The 21,833-nt window shown below is 35.0% G+C and overlaps 4 protein-coding genes across 4 annotated transcripts in view; all 4 read left to right on the plus strand.

The window, feature by feature from the left end:
* The first annotated feature begins 522 nt into the window (after positions 1-522).
* Positions 523-3,477, plus strand: LOC144352538 (hyalin-like). Its single transcript, XM_085506046.1, has 7 exons — positions 523-799; positions 1,071-1,313; positions 1,540-1,782; positions 2,090-2,332; positions 2,537-2,779; positions 3,065-3,307; positions 3,467-3,477. Exons 1-7 carry the CDS (start codon positions 523-525, stop codon positions 3,475-3,477), a joined length of 1,503 nt encoding a protein of 500 aa, XP_085362172.1.
* Positions 3,478-6,424: 2,947 nt separating this feature from the next.
* On the plus strand, positions 6,425-8,733 carry LOC144352539 (hyalin-like). The gene is made up of 5 exons (XM_085506047.1): positions 6,425-6,701; positions 6,973-7,215; positions 7,462-7,704; positions 7,910-8,152; positions 8,435-8,733. The coding sequence occupies exons 1-5, from the start codon at positions 6,425-6,427 to the stop codon at positions 8,731-8,733; spliced, it is 1,305 nt and encodes a 434-aa protein (XP_085362173.1).
* Positions 8,734-8,885: 152 nt separating this feature from the next.
* LOC102807888 (hyalin-like) lies at positions 8,886-14,771 on the plus strand. Its single transcript, XM_085506048.1, has 6 exons — positions 8,886-9,198; positions 9,382-9,624; positions 9,829-10,071; positions 10,296-10,538; positions 10,932-11,174; positions 14,761-14,771. Exons 1-6 carry the CDS (start codon positions 8,886-8,888, stop codon positions 14,769-14,771), a joined length of 1,296 nt encoding a protein of 431 aa, XP_085362174.1.
* Positions 14,772-21,833, plus strand: part of LOC100372549 (uncharacterized) — a 47,644-nt gene continuing 40,582 nt past the window's right edge. Inside the window, exons 1-4 of the mRNA XM_085506570.1 lie at positions 14,772-15,074; positions 15,330-15,572; positions 15,882-16,124; positions 16,352-16,594. Of these exons, the coding sequence (XP_085362696.1) occupies positions 14,798-15,074; positions 15,330-15,572; positions 15,882-16,124; positions 16,352-16,594 (1,006 nt within the window). The 5' untranslated portion in view covers positions 14,772-14,797. The remainder of the gene's footprint in view (positions 15,075-15,329; positions 15,573-15,881; positions 16,125-16,351; positions 16,595-21,833) is intronic.

Genomic DNA, 21,833 nt, shown 5'->3' on the forward strand with positions numbered 1-21,833 from the left:
ATTTATTCATCCAACAATATTATGTACTCTTGCGAACAAGGGGACTTTTGAATGAAATAGAATGTTGGCTTTTAAGATGACCATGAACATTATCCTTTTTTTTACACAGACGCGGAGAGTCCTGTCGTCATTTGTCCAGCTGATATATTCCAGAACACAGATGATGGAGCATCTTGGGCGAATGTAACATGGGGTGCTGTCAATGCAACTGATAATTCAGGATCTGTAATCGATGTGTATGTTTATCATGCTCCAGGTAGTAATTTTCCTATCGGAAGTACGATTGTTACGTATTCTGCTGTCGATGCATACAACAACACAGGGTACTGTTCCTTTAGTGTAACCATCATTGGTGAGTATAATTATATTTATTGCAGAACAATTATCAGGAAAATGTGTAAAAGATAGTAAAGTGTTGATATAATTGATATAGACAAAAATTTATTTATGTATTAACCAACAAAATAATGTACTCTAGCGATCAGGTGATTTTTTAAATGAAATAGGAAGTTGTCTTTCAAGATGACCATGCATATTATTTCCTTTCCATACACAGACGCTGAGAGTCCTGTTGTCATTTGTCCAGCTGATATATTGCAGAACACAGACGATGGAGCCTCCTGGGCGAATGTAACATGGGGTGCTGTCAATGCAACTGATAATTCAGGATCTGTAACCAATGTGTATGTTTCTCATGCTCCAAGCAGTAATTTTCCTATCGGAAGTACAATTGTTACGTATTCTGCTGTCGATGCATACAACAACACTGGGTACTGTTCCTTTATTGTAACCGTCATTGGTGAGTATTATTGTATTTATTGCCGAACAAATATCAGGAAAATTCGTAAAAGGTTGTAAAGTGTTGATCTAATTTTCATATAAATTGATAGACACGAATTTATTTCTTAATTAATTTATTTATTTATTACTTATTTTTTTTATTTTTTTTATTTATTTTTTTATTTATTTTCCAACACGATTATGTACTATTGCGACCAGGTGATTTTTGAAATGAAATACAAAGTTGTCTTTCAAGATGACCATGCACACTATTTTGTTTCTATACACAGACGCTGAGAGTCCTGTTGTCATTTGTCCAGCTAATATATTGCAAAATACAGATGATGTAGCACCTTGGGCGAATGTTACATGGGGTGTTGTCAATGCAACTGATAATTCAGGATCTGTATCCGATATATATATGTCTCATGCTCGAGGCAGCAATTTCCCTATCGGAAGTACAATTGTTACGTATTCTGCTGTAGATGCATACAACAACACGGGGTACTGTTCCTTTAGTGTAACCGTTATTGGTAAGTATAATTACATTTCTTGTGGAACAGTTATCAGAAAAATTCGTGAAAAGTAGTAAAGTGTTGATATCATTTATATATAAATTGATAGACAAGAATTTATTTATTTATTTATTCATTTATTATCCAACATGATTATGTACTCTTGTGATCAGGTGATTTTTGAAATGAAATAGAAAGTTTTCGTTCAAGATGACCATGCATATTATTTTCTTGCCATTAACAGACGCTGAGAGTCCTGTCGTCATTTGTCCAGCTGATATATTCCAGAACACAGACGATGGAGCTACTTGGGCGAATGTTACATGGGGTGTTGTCAATGCAACTGATAATTCAGGATCTGTAACCGATCTGTATGTGTCTCATGCTCCAAGCAGCAATTTCCCCATTGGAAGTACGCAGGTTACGTATTCGGCTGTAGATGCATACAACAACACAGGACACTGTTCCTTTATTGTCACCATCATTAGTGAGTATAATTATATTTATTGCCAAACGAGTATCAGTAACATTCGTAAAAGGTAGTAATGCTTTAATATAATTTATATATAAATTGATAGAAATTTATTTATTTATTTATTTATTTATTTATTTATTTATTTATTTATTTATTTATTTATTTATTTATTTATTTATTTATTTATTTATTTATTTATTTATTTATTTATTTATCCATCCAACAATATTATGTACTCTTGCGAACAAGGGGACTTTTGAATGAAATAGAATGTTGTCTTTTAAGATGACCATGAACATTATCCTTTTTTTTTACACAGACGCGGAGAGTCCTGTTGTCATTTGTCCAGCTGATATATTGCAGAACACAGACGATGGAGCCTCCTGGGCGAATGTAACATGGGGTGCTGTCAATGCAACTGATAATTCAGGATCTGTAACCAATGTGTATGTTTCTCATGCTCCAAGCAGTAATTTTCCTATCGGAAGTACAATTGTTACGTATTCTGCTGTCGATGCATACAACAACACTGGGTACTGTTCCTTTAGTGTAACCATCATTGGTGAGTATAATTATATTTATTGCGGAACAATTATCAGGAAAATTTGTAAAAGATAGTAAAGTGTTGATATAATTGATATAGACAAGAATTTATTTATTTATTAACCAACAAATTAATCTACTCTAGCGATCAGGTGATTTTTTAAATGAAATAGGAAGTTGTCTTTCAAGATGACCATGCATATTATTTCCTTTCTATACACAGACGCTGAGAGTCCTGTTGTCATTTGTCCGGCTGATATAATGCAGAACACAGACGATGGAGCCTCCTGGGCGAATGTAACATGGGGTGCTGTCAATGCAACTGATAATTCAGGATCTGTAACCAATGTGTATGTTTCTCGTGCTCCAAGCAGTAATTTTCCTATCGGAAGTACAATTGTTACGTATTCTGCTGTCGATGCATACAACAACACTGGGTACTGTTCCTTTATTGTAACCGTCATTGGTGAGTATTATTGTATTTATTGCCGAACAAATATCAGAAAAATTCGTAAAAGGTTGTAAAGTGTTGATCTAATTTACATATAAATTGATAGACACAAATTTATTTCTTAATTAATTCATTTATTTATTTATTATTTATTTTTTATTTTTTTTATTTATTTTTTTATTTATTTTTTTATTTATTTTCCAACACGATTATATACTATTGCGACCAGGTGATTTTTGAAATGAAATACAAAGTTGTCTTTCAAGATGACCATGCACACTATTTTGTTTCTATACACAGACGCTGAGAGTACTGTTGTCATTTGTCCAGCTGATATATTGCAAAATACAGACGATGGAGCACCTTGGGCGAATGTTACATGGGGTGTTGTCAATGCAACTGATAATTCAGGATCTGTATCCGATATATATGTGTCTCATGCTCCAGGCAGCAATTTCCCTATCGGAAGTACAATTGTTACGTATTCTGCTGTAGATGCATACAACAACATGGGGTACTGTTACTTTAGTGTAACCGTTATTGGTAAGTATAATTACATTTATTGTGGAACAGTTATCAGAAAAAATCGTGAAAAGTAGTAAAGTGTTGATATCATTTATATATAAATTGATAGACAAGAATTTATTTATTTATTTATTTATTCATTTATTATCCAACATGATTATGTACTCTTGTGATCAGGTGATTTTTGAAATGAAATAGAAAGTTTTCGTTCAAGATGACCATGCATATTATTTTATTGCCATTAACAGACGCTGAGAGTCCTGTCGTCATTTGTCCAGCTGATATATTCCAGACCACAGACGATGGAGCTACTTGGGCGAATGTTACATGGGGTGTTGTCAATGCAACTGATAATTCAGGATCTGTAACCGATCTGTATGTGTCTCATGCTCCAAGCAGCAATTTCCCCATTGGAAGTACGCAGGTTACGTATTCGGCTGTAGATGCATACAACAACACAGGACACTGTTCCTTTATTGTCACCATCATTAGTGAGTATAATTATATTTATTGCCAAACGATTATCAGTAACATTCGTAAAAGGTAGTAATGCTTTAATATAATTTATATATAAATTGATAGAAATTTATTTATTTATTTATTTATTTATTTATTTATTTATTTATTTATTTATTTATTTATTTATTTATTTATTTATTTATTTATTTATTTATTTATTTATTTATTTATCCATCCAACAATATTATGTACTCTTGCGAACAAGGGGACTTTTGAATGAAATAGAATGTTGGCTTTTAAGATGACCATGAACATTATCCTTTTTTTACACAGACGCGGAGAGTCCTGTCGTCATTTGTCCAGCTGATATATTCCAGAACACAGATGATGGAGCATCTTGGGCGAATGTAACATGGGGTGCTGTCAATGCAACTGATAATTCAGGATCTGTAATCGATGTGTATGTTTATCATGCTCCAGGTAGTAATTTTCCTATCGGAAGTACAATTGTTACGTATTCTGCTGTCGATGCATACAACAACACAGGGTACTGTTCCTTTAGTGTAACCATCATTGGTGAGTATAATTATATTTATTGCGGAACAATTATCAGAAAAATTTGTAAAAGATAGTAAAGTGTTGATATAATTGATATAGACAAGAATTTATATATTTATTAACCAGCAAAATAATGTACTCTAGCGATCAGGTGATTTTTTAAATGAAATAGGAAGTTGTCTTTCAAGATGACCATGCATATTATTTCCTTTCCATACACAGACGCTGAGAGTCCTGTTGTCATTTGTCCAGCTGATATATTGCAGAACACAGACGATGGAGCCTCCTGGGCGAATGTAACATGGGGTGCTGTCAATGCAACTGATAATTCAGGATCTGTAACCAATGTGTATGTTTCTCATGCTCCAAGCAGTAATTTTCCTATCGGAAGTACAATTGTTACGTATTCTGCTGTCGATGCATACAACAACACTGGGTACTGTTCCTTTATTGTAACCGTCATTGGTGAGTATTATTGTATTTATTGCCGAACAAATATCAGGAAAATTCGTAAAAGGTTGTAAAGTGTTGATCTAATTTTCATATAAATTGATAGACACGAATTTATTTCTTAATTAATTTATTTATTTATTACTTATTTTTTTATTTTTTTTATTTATTTTTTTATTTATTTTCCAACACGATTATGTACTATTGCGACCAGGTGATTTTTGAAATGAAATACAAAGTTGTCTTTCAAGATGACCATGCACACTATTTTGTTTCTATACACAGACGCTGAGAGTCCTGTTGTCATTTGTCCAGCTAATATATTGCAAAATACAGATGATGTAGCACCTTGGGCGAATGTTACATGGGGTGTTGTCAATGCAACTGATAATTCAGGATCTGTATCCGATATATATGTGTCTCATGCTCGAGGCAGCAATTTCCCTATCGGAAGTACAATTGTTACGTATTCTGCTGTAGATGCATACAACAACACGGGGTACTGTTCCTTTAGTGTAACCGTTATTGGTAAGTATAATTACATTTCTTGTGGAACAGTTATCAGAAAAATTCGTGAAAAGTAGTAAAGTGTTGATATCATTTATATATAAATTGATAGACAAGAATTTATTTATTTATTTATTCATTTATTATCCAACATGATTATGTACTCTTGTGATCAGGTGATTTTTGAAATGAAATAGAAAGTTTTCGTTCAAGATGACCATGCATATTATTTTCTTGCCATTAACAGACGCTGAGAGTCCTGTCGTCATTTGTCCAGCTGATATATTCCAGAACACAGACGATGGAGCTACTTGGGCGAATGTTACATGGGGTGTTGTCAATGCAACTGATAATTCAGGATCTGTAACCGATCTGTATGTGTCTCATGCTCCAAGCAGCAATTTCCCCATTGGAAGTACGCAGGTTACGTATTCGGCTGTAGATGCATACAACAACACAGGACACTGTTCCTTTATTGTCACCATCATTAGTGAGTATAATTATATTTATTGCCAAACGAGTATCAGTAACATTCGTAAAAGGTAGTAATGCTTTAATATAATTTATATATAAATTGATAGAAATTTATTTATTTATTTATTTATTTATTTATTTATTTATTTATTTATTTATTTATCTATTTATTCATCCAACAATATTATGTACTCTTGCGAACAAGGGGACTTTTGAATGAAATAGAATGTTGGCTTTTAAGATGACCATGAACATTATCCTTTTTTTTACACAGACGCGGAGAGTCCTGTCGTCATTTGTCCAGCTGATATATTCCAGAACACAGATGATGGAGCATCTTGGGCGAATGTAACATGGGGTGCTGTCAATGCAACTGATAATTCAGGATCTGTAATCGATGTGTATGTTTATCATGCTCCAGGTAGTAATTTTCCTATCGGAAGTACGATTGTTACGTATTCTGCTGTCGATGCATACAACAACACAGGGTACTGTTCCTTTAGTGTAACCATCATTGGTGAGTATAATTATATTTATTGCAGAACAATTATCAGGAAAATGTGTATAAGATAGTAAAGTGTTGATATAATTGATATAGACAAAAATTTATTTATGTATTAACCAACAAAATAATGTACTCTAGCGATCAGGTGATTTTTTAAATGAAATAGGAAGTTGTCTTTCAAGATGACCATGCATATTATTTCCTTTCCATACACAGACGCTGAGAGTCCTGTTGTCATTTGTCCAGCTGATATATTGCAGAACACAGACGATGGAGCCTCCTGGGCGAATGTAACATGGGGTGCTGTCAATGCAACTGATAATTCAGGATCTGTAACCAATGTGTATGTTTCTCATGCTCCAAGCAGTAATTTTCCTATCGGAAGTACAATTGTTACGTATTCTGCTGTCGATGCATACAACAACACTGGGTACTGTTCCTTTATTGTAACCGTCATTGGTGAGTATTATTGTATTTATTGCCGAACAAATATCAGGAAAATTCGTAAAAGGTTGTAAAGTGTTGATCTAATTTTCATATAAATTGATAGACACGAATTTATTTCTTAATTAATTTATTTATTTATTACTTATTTTTTTTATTTTTTTTATTTATTTTTTTATTTATTTTCCAACACGATTATGTACTATTGCGACCAGGTGATTTTTGAAATGAAATACAAAGTTGTCTTTCAAGATGACCATGCACACTATTTTGTTTCTATACACAGACGCTGAGAGTCCTGTTGTCATTTGTCCAGCTGATATATTACAAAATACAGACGATGGAGCACCTTGGGCGAATGTTACATGGGGTGTTGTCAATGCAACTGATAATTCAGGATCTGTAACCGATCTGTATGTGTCTCATGCTCCAAGCAGCAATTTCCCCATTGGAAGTACGCAGGTTACGTATTCGGCTGTAGATGCATACAACAACACAGGACACTGTTCCTTTATTGTCACCATCATTAGTGAGTATAATTATATTTATTGCCAAACGAGTATCAGTAACATTCGTAAAAGGTAGTAATGCTTTAATATAATTTATATATAAATTGATAGAAATTTATTTATTTATTTATTTATTTATTTATTTATTTATTTATCTATTTATTCATCCAACAATATTATGTACTCTTGCGAACAAGGGGACTTTTGAATGAAATAGAATGTTGGCTTTTAAGATGACCATGAACATTATCCTTTTTTTTACACAGACGCGGAGAGTCCTGTCGTCATTTGTCCAGCTGATATATTCCAGAACACAGATGATGGAGCATCTTGGGCGAATGTAACATGGGGTGCTGTCAATGCAACTGATAATTCAGGATCTGTAATCGATGTGTATGTTTATCATGCTCCAGGTAGTAATTTTCCTATCGGAAGTACGATTGTTACGTATTCTGCTGTCGATGCATACAACAACACAGGGTACTGTTCCTTTAGTGTAACCATCATTGGTGAGTATAATTATATTTATTGCAGAACAATTATCAGGAAAATGTGTAAAAGATAGTAAAGTGTTGATATAATTGATATAGACAAAAATTTATTTATGTATTAACCAACAAAATAATGTACTCTAGCGATCAGGTGATTTTTTTAAATGAAATAGGAAGTTGTCTTTCAAGATGACCATGCATATTATTTCCTTTCCATACACAGACGCTGAGAGTCCTGTTGTCATTTGTCCAGCTGATATATTGCAGAACACAGACGATGGAGCCTCCTGGGCGAATGTAACATGGGGTGCTGTCAATGCAACTGATAATTCAGGATCTGTAACCAATGTGTATGTTTCTCATGCTCCAAGCAGTAATTTTCCTATCGGAAGTACAATTGTTACGTATTCTGCTGTCGATGCATACAACAACACTGGGTACTGTTCCTTTATTGTAACCGTCATTGGTGAGTATTATTGTATTTATTGCCGAACAAATATCAGGAAAATTCGTAAAAGGTTGTAAAGTGTTGATCTAATTTACATATAAATTGATAGACACGAATTTATTTCTTAATTAATTTATTTATTTATTTATTATTTATTATTTATTTTTTTTATTTTTTTTATTTATTTTTTTATTTATTTTCCAACACGATTATGTACTATTGCGACCAGGTGATTTTTGAAATGAAATACAAAGTTGTCTTTCAAGATGACCATGCACACTATTTTGTTTCTATACACAGACGCTGAGAGTCCTGTTGTCATTTGTCCAGCTGATATATTACAAAATACAGACGATGGAGCACCTTGGGCGAATGTTACATGGGGTGTTGTCAATGCAACTGATAATTCAGGATCTGTATCCGATATATATGTGTCTCATGCTCCAGACAGCAATTTCCCTATCGGAAGTACAATTGTTACGTATTCTGCTGTAGATGCATACAACAACACGGGGTACTGTTCCTTTAGTGTAACCGTTATTGGTAAGTATAATTACATTTATTGCGGAACAGTTATCAGAAAAATTCGTAAAAAGTAGTAAAGTGTTGATATCATTTATATATAAATTGATAGACAAGAATGTATTTATTTATTTATTTATTTATTCATTTATTCATTTATTATCCAACATGATTATGTACTCTTGTGATCAGGTGATTTTTGAAATGAAATAGAAAGTTTTCGTTCAAGATGACCATGCATAATATTTTCTTGCCATTAACAGACGCTGAGAGTCCTGTCGTCATTTGTCCAGCTGATATATTCCAGAACACAGACGATGGAGCTACTTGGGCGAATGTTACATGGGGTGTTGTCAATGCAACTGATAATTCAGGATCTGTAACCGATCTGTATGTGTCTCATGCTCCAAGCAGCAATTTCCCTATTGGAAGTACGCAGGTTACGTATTCGGCTGTAGATGCATACAACAACACAGGACACTGTTCCTTTATTGTCACCATCATTAGTGAGTATAATTATATTTATTGCCAAACGATTATCAGTAACATTCGTAAAAGGTAGTAATGCTTTAATATAAATTGATAGAAATTTATTTATTTATTTATTTATTTATTTATTTATTTATCCAACAATATTATGTACTCTTGCGAACAAGGGGACTTTTGAATGAAATAGAATGTTGGCTTTTAAGATGACCATGAACATTATCCTTTTTTTTACACAGACACGGAGAGTCCTGTCGTCATTTGTCCAGCTGATATATTCCAGAACACAGATGATGGAGCATCTTGGGCGAATGTAACATGGGGTGCTGTCAATGCAACTGATAATTCAGGATCTGTAATCGATGTGTATGTTTCTCATGCTCCAGGTAGTAATTTCCCTATCGGAAGTACAATTGTTACGTATTCTGCTGTCGATGCATACAACAACACAGGGTACTGTTCCTTTAGTGTAACCATCATTGGTGAGTATAATTATATTTATTGCGGAACAATTATCAGGAATATTTGTAAAAGATAGTAAAGTGTTGATATAATTGATATAGACAAGAATTTATTTATTTATTAACCAACAAAATAATGTACTCAAGCGATCAGGTGATTTTTTAAATGAAATAGGAAGTTGTCTTTCAAGATGACCATGCATATTATTTCCTTTCTATACACAGACGCTGAGAGTCCTGTTGTCATTTGTCCAGCTGATATATTGCAGAACACAGACGATGGAGCTTCCTGGGCGAATGTAACATGGGGTGCTGTCAATGCAACTGATAATTCAGGATCTGTATCCGATCTATATGTGTCTCATGATCCAAGCAGTAATTTTCCTATCGGAAGTACAATTGTTACGTATTCTGCTGTCGATGCATACAACAACACTGGGTACTGTTCCTTTATTGTAAGCGTCATTGGTGAGTATTATTGTATTTATTGCCGAACAAATATCAGGAAAATTCGTAAAAGGTTGTAAAGTGTTGATCTAATTTACATATAAATTGATAGACACGAATTCATTTTTTTTATTTATTAGTTTATTTTCCAACAAGATTATGTACTCTTGCGATGAGGTGACTTTTGAAATGAAATACAAAGTTGTCTTTCAAGATGACCATGCTCATTCTGTTTCTGTACACAGACGCTAAGAGTCCTGTCGTCATTTGTCCAGCTGATATATGGCAGAACACAGACCCAGGAGCTTCATGGGCGAGTGTATCATGGGATTTTACCAATGCAACTGATAATTCAGGATCAGATATCGATCTGTATTTGTCTCATGCCCCAGGCAGCAATTTTCCTATTGGAAGTACAATTGTTACGTATTTTGCTGTCGATGCATACAACAACACAGGATACTGTTCCTTTAGTGTAACCGTCATTGGTGAGTATTATTATATTCATTGACAAACAGTTATCACAAAAAATTTATAAACTGTAGTGAAGTGTTAATATAATTTATATATAAATTTATAGACATTGTGCTCTGGAGATCAGGTGATTTTTGAAAGAAATAGAAAGTTGTCGTTCAAGATGACCATGCACATTATTCTGTTTCTGTACACAGACTCTGAGAGTCCTGTCGTGATTTGTCCAGCTGATATATTGCAAAATTGAAAAAAGTGTTGATATAATTGATATATAAATTGATAAACAAGATTTTATTTATTTATTAAACCAACAAAAGAATGTACCCTAGCGATCAGGTGATTTTTTAAATGAAATAGGAAGTTATTTTTCGAGATGACCATGCATATTATTTCCTTTCTATACACAGACGCTGAGAGTCCTGTTGTCATTTGTCCAGCTGATATATTGCAGAACACAGACGATGGAGCCTCCTGCTCGAATGTAACATGGGGTGCTGTCAATGCAACTGATAATTCAGGATCTGTATCCGATCTATATGTGTCTCATGATCCAAGCAGTAATTTTCCTATCGGAAGTACAATTGTTACGTATTCTGCTGTCGATGCATACAGCAACACTGGGTACTGTACCTTTATTGTAACCGTCATTGGTGAGTATCATTACCAAACGCTTCAGCGTGGTATTAAGAGTTTGTTTTCAGGGGTGGGTGATACCAAGGTGGGAAATGGATGCACATATGGGGTTAATTCCTTGAATTGCAATATAGAGGGTTCAAGCTGAAATACAATATATAGTGTTTTCATGTTTCGTCTGATATTTCTGTGGTATTCTGCTGCTGTAAGTAATGCACGATTTGTTCCGAAATTCAGTATATTGTGTGTATTCCAGGGTTATTCGTTTTTTGCTAAAAACACCCCTATTTTTTTAGTGGCAGAGTCGAATAGTCTCACTCCCACTGGGAAATCTGCATTGTTGCTTGAATGTGAGTTAATTAAACACCTTTTCCAGACCGGCGAAAGAGTATACAACAGCCAATTTTAACAGCCTGTCACGTGATTTTAGTCTGAACGTCAACATGAAGAGGCTAGTCCATTTTACGCAGGAGTAATTGGGAGTAGAAAATGTGAGGGATAGTATCAACAGAGATGTGTATAGTGAAAAGTAATATCTATCCTTCATTTGCATCTCTGAGCATTTCTGTTTTAGTATATTGGTTTGAAAATGTTGAACTTGCATGATTTGCAATGTGTTTTTGTAATTGGGACTCCCCTATTGATCGAATCCCGGGTTTGAACGAGAACGGCACACCACGTGATTCGTTTGAATACAATGCTGATGGCAAACATGCCGTGTTACTGCACTACTGCACTGACGGGATGAATTACTGGTACTGCATGCAACAACTTCGCTTGTGATGTTGCTTGTTAGCCATGGATTACATGAATCTTGATTACCAGTCAAATGTTGCTCATTTGACGTTGGTAATCTTTATTTGGAACTGAGTAACTTCCTGGTACTTCGTACTATGATAAAAATCAGTCAACATACATCAAGTTCTCTCAATCGTAGTATTCCATGTGATGTACACCTAATATGCCAAAAATGTTGCTGAACGATTTGAACTGAATAAAAATAGCAGACGAAAATTTGTTTACAAAATAAAAATACTTCGGTTGCCAATGAAAACCGGTAAAAAACAAGCAATATGTTTTCGGCTGTTATCATGGAAGGGACATGAACGTGAAGCTAACGTCTGTTTATAACTAAAACCGGGCACCTTATACGAGGTTCGCAAAATAACATGACAGTCATTAGAAGTCACTTTATTTTATTGTTAGGACGTATTCAGCCGTTAAATGTATTATTTCCAACCGTTTTGCGATAGTATTTTCTAGATTGGAGGCATCATTTACATTTTATTCAAAGTTCAAAGCTGCGTTGGGATTACGTTGACAGTGGTAACAATGTCGGCGCCGGTGATCTCTTACCAGTGCGCAACGTAGCCACAATAAAAGGCATGATCATTTGGGCACTGCTATTACAAGACTTTGGCTGTTGCCATGGTAGCGGTGGGTCAGGATTGTTTTTCCAATTAGTGATGGTACGACCTGCCTGTCAAGTATGAAACGTGACAAAATCAGCCCAGCCAAAAAAAATCACAGAAGAGTTAAAAAGCCATTCCTGCTGAACAGTTACTCTAACTTCGGGGTCAACTTTCTCATTAATGAAAACAGATATCAAAAATTCAAATAGTAACTTTTTGCCCACACTCAAGCCGAGTACAATGAGCTATGTCTGAGGTGTTGTATCACAGGGAGTTGGACAAACTTATGTATTTTAATAAATTATTGAATAATAAAATGTTATATAACTTTTCTTTTACCCCCCTCCCCTTCCTGGTATCTATTTCAAGTATTTTTGTCAGGTTCAAATCGTTCACCAGCATTTTTGGCATGTTAGATGTACATCACATAGAATACTAGGATTGGGAGAACTTAATGTTTGTTGACCACCTGGAATCTGAGTTTTATAAATCTTGAAGGGCTCTCAGAAGATCCACCCGCTGCCTGGACCCGCAGTGAAATCTCCGATTAATATGGAGCCGCAACCATCAACATCGACCAAGACTCAGTCCATCCACGACAAGCAAGCAACATCACAAACGAGGTTGTAGTGTGCAGCTCACGAGTCAGCGACGACCGATTTCAACGAAAGTCATTCCGTCAGTGGAGTACTGCAGTTGCACGGCATGTTTGCCAATGCACAGATCTGTGGAGGAACTTTTAACTTCAACATCAACCGTGTATCGTAGTCGCCCAGTTTAAGTTCTGGTTCTGTCGTGGTCCCAACTAAAGGGCGACAGTCGTCGTGTCGCGTCCTGTTCAATATGGGACTCATAGCGACGTATACAACGCGTGTAAAATACATTGTTTATTTACATGAAATTCGAACACGCGCTGCGCTACGACCACCGCGCTTAAACATCCACGAGTTATTTATTCGGACAATGACTTAAATTAGACGTCTGATTATTTTATTTTCACATGTACAGCGACACGCGTTCTACACTGACAAGCGTTGCTAGGTCGCAGCACTGTCTTGGAGCATATTAATGGGCAATTGGGTTCCCCGATCTAAATTTCTATCCCGGTTTGTTGCACGTTCTTTTTTTAATATGAAATAATCAAATATGGGACATGTGTATAATAACAGAACCCCACACCCTCCCCGTGGCTTCGCTCGTGAAAGTACGGCAGCAGGATACACCGCATCACTCGTGAAAATAACTTCCATACGCAATGAAAGCCACGGGGAGGGTATCTGTCATAATACTTCATTATCACTGAAAACATTTTTCCCCTGAAATAAATTCCAGTGAATATGCCATTTCCCTCATACTCTATTGAGACACAGCGCAGTGAAAATTGGATTCACATGTAATGCTTGAAAACATGTCAGAAAAAATAAATTAAGTGAAATTCTACGTGACTTCATAATAGTTGGAAATGAACACATTACACCCGACCCTACCACTCTATATACAATGTAAACTACACCCCAAAACATCCTTTCACCCACAGTTACTACCGTGTTTCACCAGTGTATTCTATTTGACGTCAGGAGAAATTGAAATAAACAAATTAATTATAATTTCAGCCTCTAGTTGACCACTGATTAAAGAAACTACCTCGTCTTTATGTCAACTTGCAGTTATTCGTTGCCTACACCAGTGACTTCAAAATATATGTTTCAATCCCAGGAATTTCACTCGCTGTTAATTGCATGGGAGTGGCAGTCTTTAATGAATTTCTATTGTCATGTCAATTTCTTGCGATTAATCGAACATTAAGCTGTAACCACATACCGCCTAGGTGCTGTAATTAAATCCTGGTGTAAGCACCATATGAACTATGAACAATGTATGTGAAGCCAGCTGTGGGGTATATTCAATCCTATAGATTTCTCATTGTTTGGTAACTATTTGCTGCAAATGCAACAAAAATCAATATAAAAAATATTACCCACACAGTATTCTACAGGTTCCTTGTTGTATTTATTGCCGAACAAGTATCAGGAAAATTCGTAAAAGGTTGTAAATTGTTGATCTAATTTACATATAAATTGATAGACACGAATTTATTTCTTAATTAATTTATTGATTTATTTATTTTTTATTTATTTTTTATTTATTGATTTATTTATTTTCCAACAAGATTGTGTACTCTTGCTACCAGGTGATTTTTGAAATGAAATACAAAGTTGTCTTTCAAGATGACCATGCACACTATTTTGTTTCTATACACAGACGCTGAGAGTCCTGTTGTCATTTGTCCAGCTGATATATTGCAAAATACAGACGATGGAGCACCTTGGGCGAATGTTACATGGGGTGTTGTCAATGCAACTGATAATTCAGGATCTGTATCCGATATATATGTGTCTCATGCTCCAGGCAGCAATTTCCCTATCGGAAGTACAAATGTTACGTATTCCGCTGTAGATGCATACAACAACACAGGGTACTGTTCCTTTAGTGTAACCGTCGTTGGTGAGTATAATTATATTTATTGCCGAACGATTATCAGTAACATTCGTAAAAGGTAGTAAAGCTTTAATATAACTTATATATAAATTGATAGAAATTTATTTATTTATTTATTTAGACATTTATTTATTTATTTATTTATTTATTTATTTATTATCCAACAATATTATGTACTCTTGCGAACAAGGGGACTTTTGAAATGAAATACAAAGTTGTCTTTCAAGATGACCATTCATATTATTTCCTTTTTATACACAGACGCTGAGAGTCCTGTCGTGATTTGTCCAGCTGATATATTGCAGAACACAGACGACGGGGCTTCCTGGGCGAATGTAACATGGGGTGTTGTCAATCCAGCTGATAATTCAGGATCTGTATCCGATCTATATGTGTCTCATGCTCCAGGCAGCAATTTCCCTATCGGAAGTACAATTATTACGTATTCTACTGTAGATGCATACAACAACACGGGGTACTGTACCTTTAGTGTAACCGTCATTGGTAAGTATAATTATAATTATTGCGGAACAATTATCAGGAAAATTCGTAAAAGGTAGTAAAGTGTTGATATAATTGATATATAAATTGATAGACATTTATTTATTTATTTATTTATTTATTTATTTATTTATTTATTTATTTATTTATTTATTTATTTATTTATTTATTTATTTATTTATTTATTTATTTATTTATTTATTTATTTATAATCCAATAGCAATATGTAATCAGGATATCAGATTATTTTTGAATGAAATAGAAAGTTGACTTTCAAGATGACGATGCACATAATACTTTTTCTTTACACAGACGCTGAGAGTCCTGTTGTCATTTGTCCAGCTGATGTATTACATAACACAGACGATGGAGCTTCCTGGGCTAATGTAACATGGGGTGTTGTCAATGCAACTGATAATTCAGGATCTGTAATCGATCTGTATGTGTCTCATGCTTCAGGCAGCAATTTCCCTATCGGAAGTACAATTGTTACGTATTCTGCTGTAGATGCATACAACAACACGGGGAACTGTTCCTTTAGTGTAACCGTCATTGGTGGGTATAATTATATTTATTGCGGAACAATGATAAGGAAAATTTGTAAAAGATAGTAAAGTGTTGATATAATTTATAAATAAATTGATGGACACGAATTTATTTTTTTTATTTATTAATTTATTTTCCAACAAGATTATGTACTCTTGCGACCAGGTGATTTTTGAAACGAAATAGAAAGTTGTCTTTCAAGATGACCATGCACAATATTTTGTTTCTATACACAGACGCTGAGAGTCCTCTCGTCATTTGTCCAGCTGATATATTCCAGAACACAGACGATGGAGCTTCCTGGGCGAATGTGTCATGGGGTGCTGTCAATGCAACTGATAATTCAGGATCTGTATCCGATCTGTATGTGTCTCATGCTTCAGGCAGCAATTTCGCTATCGGAAGTACAATTGTTACGTATTCTGCTGTCGATGCATACAACAACACGGGGTACTGTTACTTTATTGTAACCGTCATTGGTGAGTATAATTATATTCATGGCCAAACAATTATCAGGAAAATTCATAAAAGGTTGCAAAACATCCGTGAATAAATTGATTTATTTATTTACAGAATATATACAATTCAAAAAATATTTTTAGATGACATAAGCTCCTCTGAAATATGTGTGAAATGTAGATTTGCAAACAATTCAATGCCTGATTGCACTTTTTCATATCCGTTCATCTTTCTCTGTGGTTACAGATAAATAAATAAATATAAATACAAATAAATATGAATATGACGATCTTTGGAATCGGTTTGCGCTAATTACAATCAGTCACAGTTGTATTTATTCTACGTGTTATCATTGTCAAACGTGCAACTGGAGAAAAGTTTTACCGTGAAAATTACATGTTAAAATATGATTGAAACAACTGTTATATAACTCTTTCAGTGCCTACCGATCTGGATCATCGTTACAATGTATTTTTGTTATTGCTTTAACTTGTTTCGTCGGTCTGATAATCGATGTGTCTCGGATTCAACCTGTGGTCAAACATTTCTTCTTTTAACCAGGGATGATTGAACGATTTTTAGTAAACATCGTAAAAGTGACATTCAATTCAATAGGGAGTTTAAAGCTACTGGCCAATTTCCAGGTAGATCTTCACTGTAAAAAAATATAGAACGGTGTGCCTTGTTGGCCAGTGTATAAGAAATGTACCGTTATCCTCGGCACATGCTTGCACCTACAACTTACAGGTCACAAAAAACCTTACTCAAACATGCAGTTAATACAATTATATTAATTTCCGTTAAACATGGTAAACAATATTCAAAACTGGGTGACAGATTGGCACTGGTTGTGTAATTTTATACAGTATTGGAGGCAGTCACTATCTATAGATGAACTGAAAACATTTTAACGATTAAAACTCTGTCCATTGAGCAGCTACAGTAAAGTACATATGTACTGTCATACTCTTTTTGTTCTACCTCTGTCTTTTTGGCTACCACATACCATCTTGTATTATCTGTGCTGACTTTGTTATTTCCAGGGATCCAGTCAATGTATGATATCATGGAGTGAGTCATTTCTCACATAAATTGATGTTGCACTCATACCATGTAAATTTGTAGGTTTCCTAACATCTTTCGAGTCTATTTTTATGTATTTCGCAGCAAGGAACAGAGTCCATTGTATTTTTGTCAGTGACTCATGAGCAAAGATAATGCATGATTGTTCCAATGTTGTTTATATATCCCTCATAAAAATGTGTCAACACATTTAGAAGACAAGATCATGTCGGTAACAACTTGCACTTCATAAAACTCACAATTATCCTTTCCACGGATTCAATATATTATTTTCTTGGGTTTTCAACCACCACATTTGATTATCCTGCAACTTACCTTTGTGAAGTAGCTGCCAATGTCTTCCGGGTCTCTCCCCTATATAGGCGGTAAGGATGGGTTGCATAGCGATCCTTGTATTCAATAGACTGATTAAAACACCAAAAACACTCACTAGACTGTGTGATTAGTGACCATTATTGTCGGCAAATTTTAGAAAGTGTCAGTTTATTCCAGTTTCCTGTAAGCTTGCTCATTTTATTGCTGGAAAAGGATTGACCAGCTTTGTTATTAGTCCAAGAAAATTGTTCAGCTTGGAATGTGTCTGAATCCCTCATTAGTGTGCAAGAATGTAGGAATGTACCAAGAAAATTGTTTTTTTCTGGAGTAAATTGTAGTGTATTTTACTTATGAAAGGTCAGAAAAAGGGCATGGAGATTTTATGAAATTGTGTGGATGTTAACAGAACTATGTCATGTGGTCACAGTTGCGCAATAAATGATGGACTATTTTGTGCGTAGCTATAAAATGTGTCACCGAAGTACTCACACGTGTGCATGATTCCAATAGTTTGTGCTGTGAAAAAACTCCACTACAAAATAAGTATTGTGTAATTTGTAGTGAGAATGTATTCAAATAGATTTAAGTTTATGAATCTTGTTTCTTTTCAAAGTGTATTTATATAATAAAAATTGTTTATAAAAATGTTTTTTATACTTTTTCGATGGATTGAATTTACAAATGATGAGTAATTTTGTTATTCCAGCACTCGAATTATGTGTTACGAATTCCTGATAGTTTAGGCTGTGTGTTCTTGCGAACGGGAATACATTAAACTGTGGACGTCGAAAGTTGTGAAATCATGGTACTGTTTTGGCTTTATACGACTTGCAGTTCCCTTTTGATGGATTTTATGTGACTGGCCATGTTATCGAACTGTATTATTATGTAAATCTGCCCGGGAAAATCTGCAAGCAAAGTTTAAATTACCATTTTCACTCTGCGTATAGCGTGGAGTCGTCATCTAAGTATGCACAATTGTTCGTCTCGTGTTCCCCGGTGCATTTAAAAATCCCTTTTAAATTTGGGGAACTTTGTGTGACTGACCGTGGTGTTTGTAAACTTTAGTCGAACTGTAGTAGTGTGTATTAAATTACGTTTGTGTCTCAACAAGGACTGAAAAGTGATTTCCATTTACTTCGCCTGTTATAAACCAACTGTATTAGCTTCCTTCGAACTTCCTATTGCCATCGGAATTATGTCTATTACACTCGGCGGTGTAGTTCGTATCGCTGTTCTTGTATGAAACGAACCCGGAAATCGACGGCAAATCGGGATTGTCTCGTCACGTGATTCCTTACCTTGTTCTTGACCGCAGTACGCTTGGCCATGAACTTCCACATACCCACGCTTATGGGAATAGTGCATCATGGGTATTACTGCATTGATCGAGGTGAAACAAACTTGGCTGCCGTATTATGCCTGTTGTTCGAATACATCGCTCGTGTTTCTCTTCCTGTCTTAGAGTTCTCTGTTTTCTTTGATTTTTTTTATTTCATTAAACACTGATTCGGCTGTTGCCATGCATTTAGTCATTGTCGACTGTTTTTTCTCGGATTGGTTGATAGTAACATACGCTAAGTACAATCAAACGAGTTGAACAGTAGTCATTTCTAACATGATTATTTAATTTAGTTTAATTTCTTCAGTTAAAAATTGAGTTTCCAAAATAAATAAATAATAATTCCTACCCTCATGTATACTTCAAGTTTTCATTAAAACAAAGTAAAAGTTTTTGAAATTGCTTTTCTGTCTGTTCGCCAATCCATTGCTCCAAAACACACCCTTAAATACTCTTATTTTCCCAGCATCGTTATATTGTGATAATGAACTAGTATTTTTTCTATGCTACTTTCGTTTAATGATCCCACTCGCATAGTCTTTAAAGTCAGTGAATTTGTTGTACGTTATTTGGGTAAATATAAGATGTGCATCAATGTGGTTCAGATGAATCATCGCTATAGAATGTGTTTTCTGTGTCAGAAGCCCTGGCCATCCATCACTCAACTGAAAGAGTGTTTTGGCTATAAAGAATCACACAACTAGGTGGTTTCTATGGGATAATGTACATATGCAGTATTTTGTGGAGAGAGATCTTTGGTGACAGACATAGACAATTAACCATTTGATATAAGGTTTTTGCTCTGTTATAGTGCCTACTATTCTCCGGTCTTCTTCAGAAGCTTGCTTTGTCTCCATAAAATAACCACTGTCAGTATTGACTGTACTATAATCAGCAAAATCTTCATTCCTCTGAGAAAGATCATTTATTTCCCCATGTTATGAATGTTGTAAAACGTCCTTGAGTTTCACATTCCAGATTAGTACATGGTATATAGATCATCGAGTTTGCATTTTCCCTATGTTATGAATATTCTAAAACGTCCTTGGGTTTCAGATTCCTAATTCGTACTTGGTATAGATCATCGAGTTTGCATTTTCCCCCACGTTATGAATGTTCTAAAACGTCCTTGAGTTTCACATTCCTGATTCGTACATGGTATATAGATCATCGAGTTTGCATTTTCCCCTATGTTATGAATATTCTAAAACGTCCTTGGGTTTCAGATTCCTAATTCGTACTTGGTATAGATCATCGAGTTTGCATTTTCCCCCATGTTATGAATGTTCTAAAACGTCGTTGAGTTTCATATTACTAATTCGTACTTGGTATAGATCATCGAGTTTGCATTTTCCCCTATGTTATGAATATTCAAAAACGTCCTTGGGTTTCAGATTCCTAATTAGCCTTCGCAGACGAAGTCTGCCGAAGGCTTATAGATTGGGTTCTGTCCGTCCGTCCGTCCGTCCGTCTTTTACCTCTTATAACTTTGATATGATATGCTCTGTCCAATTTTTTTCAAAGTTGGTGCAAATGTAATTCTCAATGCTATACATATGCACGCCAAGTATTTTTTTGATTTGGCAAACTTTCATTGTGTTTTTCTGTGATTTTCAACATTTTACTAGTACAAGTGCCTAAATTTGCCGGGAAATTCCGAGTTTTAACGACATCTTGCAAGAGAACTGGCAATACCGTAGTGCGCATGCACCAGTCTAACTAAAGAAATCGCCGTCGATTTCGTCTGAGGATATTTTATTCCGGGACTGTATCTTTCTTTGCACAAGGCTTACATAGATTAAATTCTATCTCAAAGGTAAGAAACTGTGCTTCTGGTATTTATTATGAACTTTGATTTATCCTTTTGTGTCCTGACTTTAGTGAGAAACTAGCGATCGCACAGTGTCACACTTTGCCAGAAAAACAGTCCTGCTATTAGTTCAAGAACTGGTTATGAAACGTGTAAATCGAAAGTTTATCTCGTCATTTAGGAGGCTTGGGAATAACGTTTGGCAAATAAAATACTGGAATAATAAAAACGTAAAAGTTTAGAACACGCTGATCGTGATTCTGTTATGTACGATTGCTGTTGCCGGTGTTCATTGGCAACTGCTAGCAGATTGAAACTTGGTTTCGTGACGACATATTAGACTAGAATTATCGAGAAAACACAAGTCAAGTTCGGCCAACCGAAAGCAATGATGAAATTGAAAAGTACTGTAATTAAATATCAATGAATCTATCATCGCTGTTAAATTACCTTTGAAGTACATATTATAACCGCGTGCGTTACTGCACTCGTGACCGGGACCTCTATGCTCCATGCGGTGTTGAAGTTTATCGGTAAATCGAACCTCTGTCAACAGAGACACATTTTCCCAATCAGCTATTTATTTCGGTACTGAAGTCAGGGTGACAATTTCAATGTTTAGCTACCATAATTTATCTCCATTATGAGCAGGAAAATAAATTACGGACCTCGATTGAGATGGATTTAACGGCGGCCATGTTTTTAAGGG

This window comes from Saccoglossus kowalevskii, chromosome 12 (genome assembly GCF_978046115.1).
Source record: "Saccoglossus kowalevskii chromosome 12, keSacKowa6.1, whole genome shotgun sequence".
Classification (NCBI taxonomy): Eukaryota; Metazoa; Hemichordata; class Enteropneusta; family Harrimaniidae; genus Saccoglossus; species Saccoglossus kowalevskii.

Bases quoted from the DNA above. Each gene is read 5' to 3' on its own strand.
- LOC102807888 (XM_085506048.1), top strand. From the start codon at position 8,886: ATGACCATGCATAATATTTTCTTGCCATTAACAGACGCTGAGAGTCCT. The intron at 9,199-9,381 runs GTAACATTCGTA...TTTTTTACACAG, and splicing joins TTATTGCCAAACGATTATCA to ACACGGAGAGTCCTGTCGTC. The intron at 10,072-10,295 runs GTGAGTATTATT...TTCTGTACACAG, and splicing joins CTTTATTGTAAGCGTCATTG to ACGCTAAGAGTCCTGTCGTC.
- LOC144352538 (XM_085506046.1), top strand. From the start codon at position 523: ATGACCATGCATATTATTTCCTTTCCATACACAGACGCTGAGAGTCCT. The intron at 800-1,070 runs GTGAGTATTATT...TTCTATACACAG, and splicing joins CTTTATTGTAACCGTCATTG to ACGCTGAGAGTCCTGTTGTC. The intron at 1,314-1,539 runs GTAAGTATAATT...TGCCATTAACAG, and splicing joins CTTTAGTGTAACCGTTATTG to ACGCTGAGAGTCCTGTCGTC.
- LOC144352539 (XM_085506047.1), top strand. From the start codon at position 6,425: ATGACCATGCATATTATTTCCTTTCCATACACAGACGCTGAGAGTCCT. The intron at 7,705-7,909 runs GTGAGTATAATT...TTCCATACACAG, and splicing joins CTTTAGTGTAACCATCATTG to ACGCTGAGAGTCCTGTTGTC. The intron at 8,153-8,434 runs GTGAGTATTATT...TTCTATACACAG, and splicing joins CTTTATTGTAACCGTCATTG to ACGCTGAGAGTCCTGTTGTC.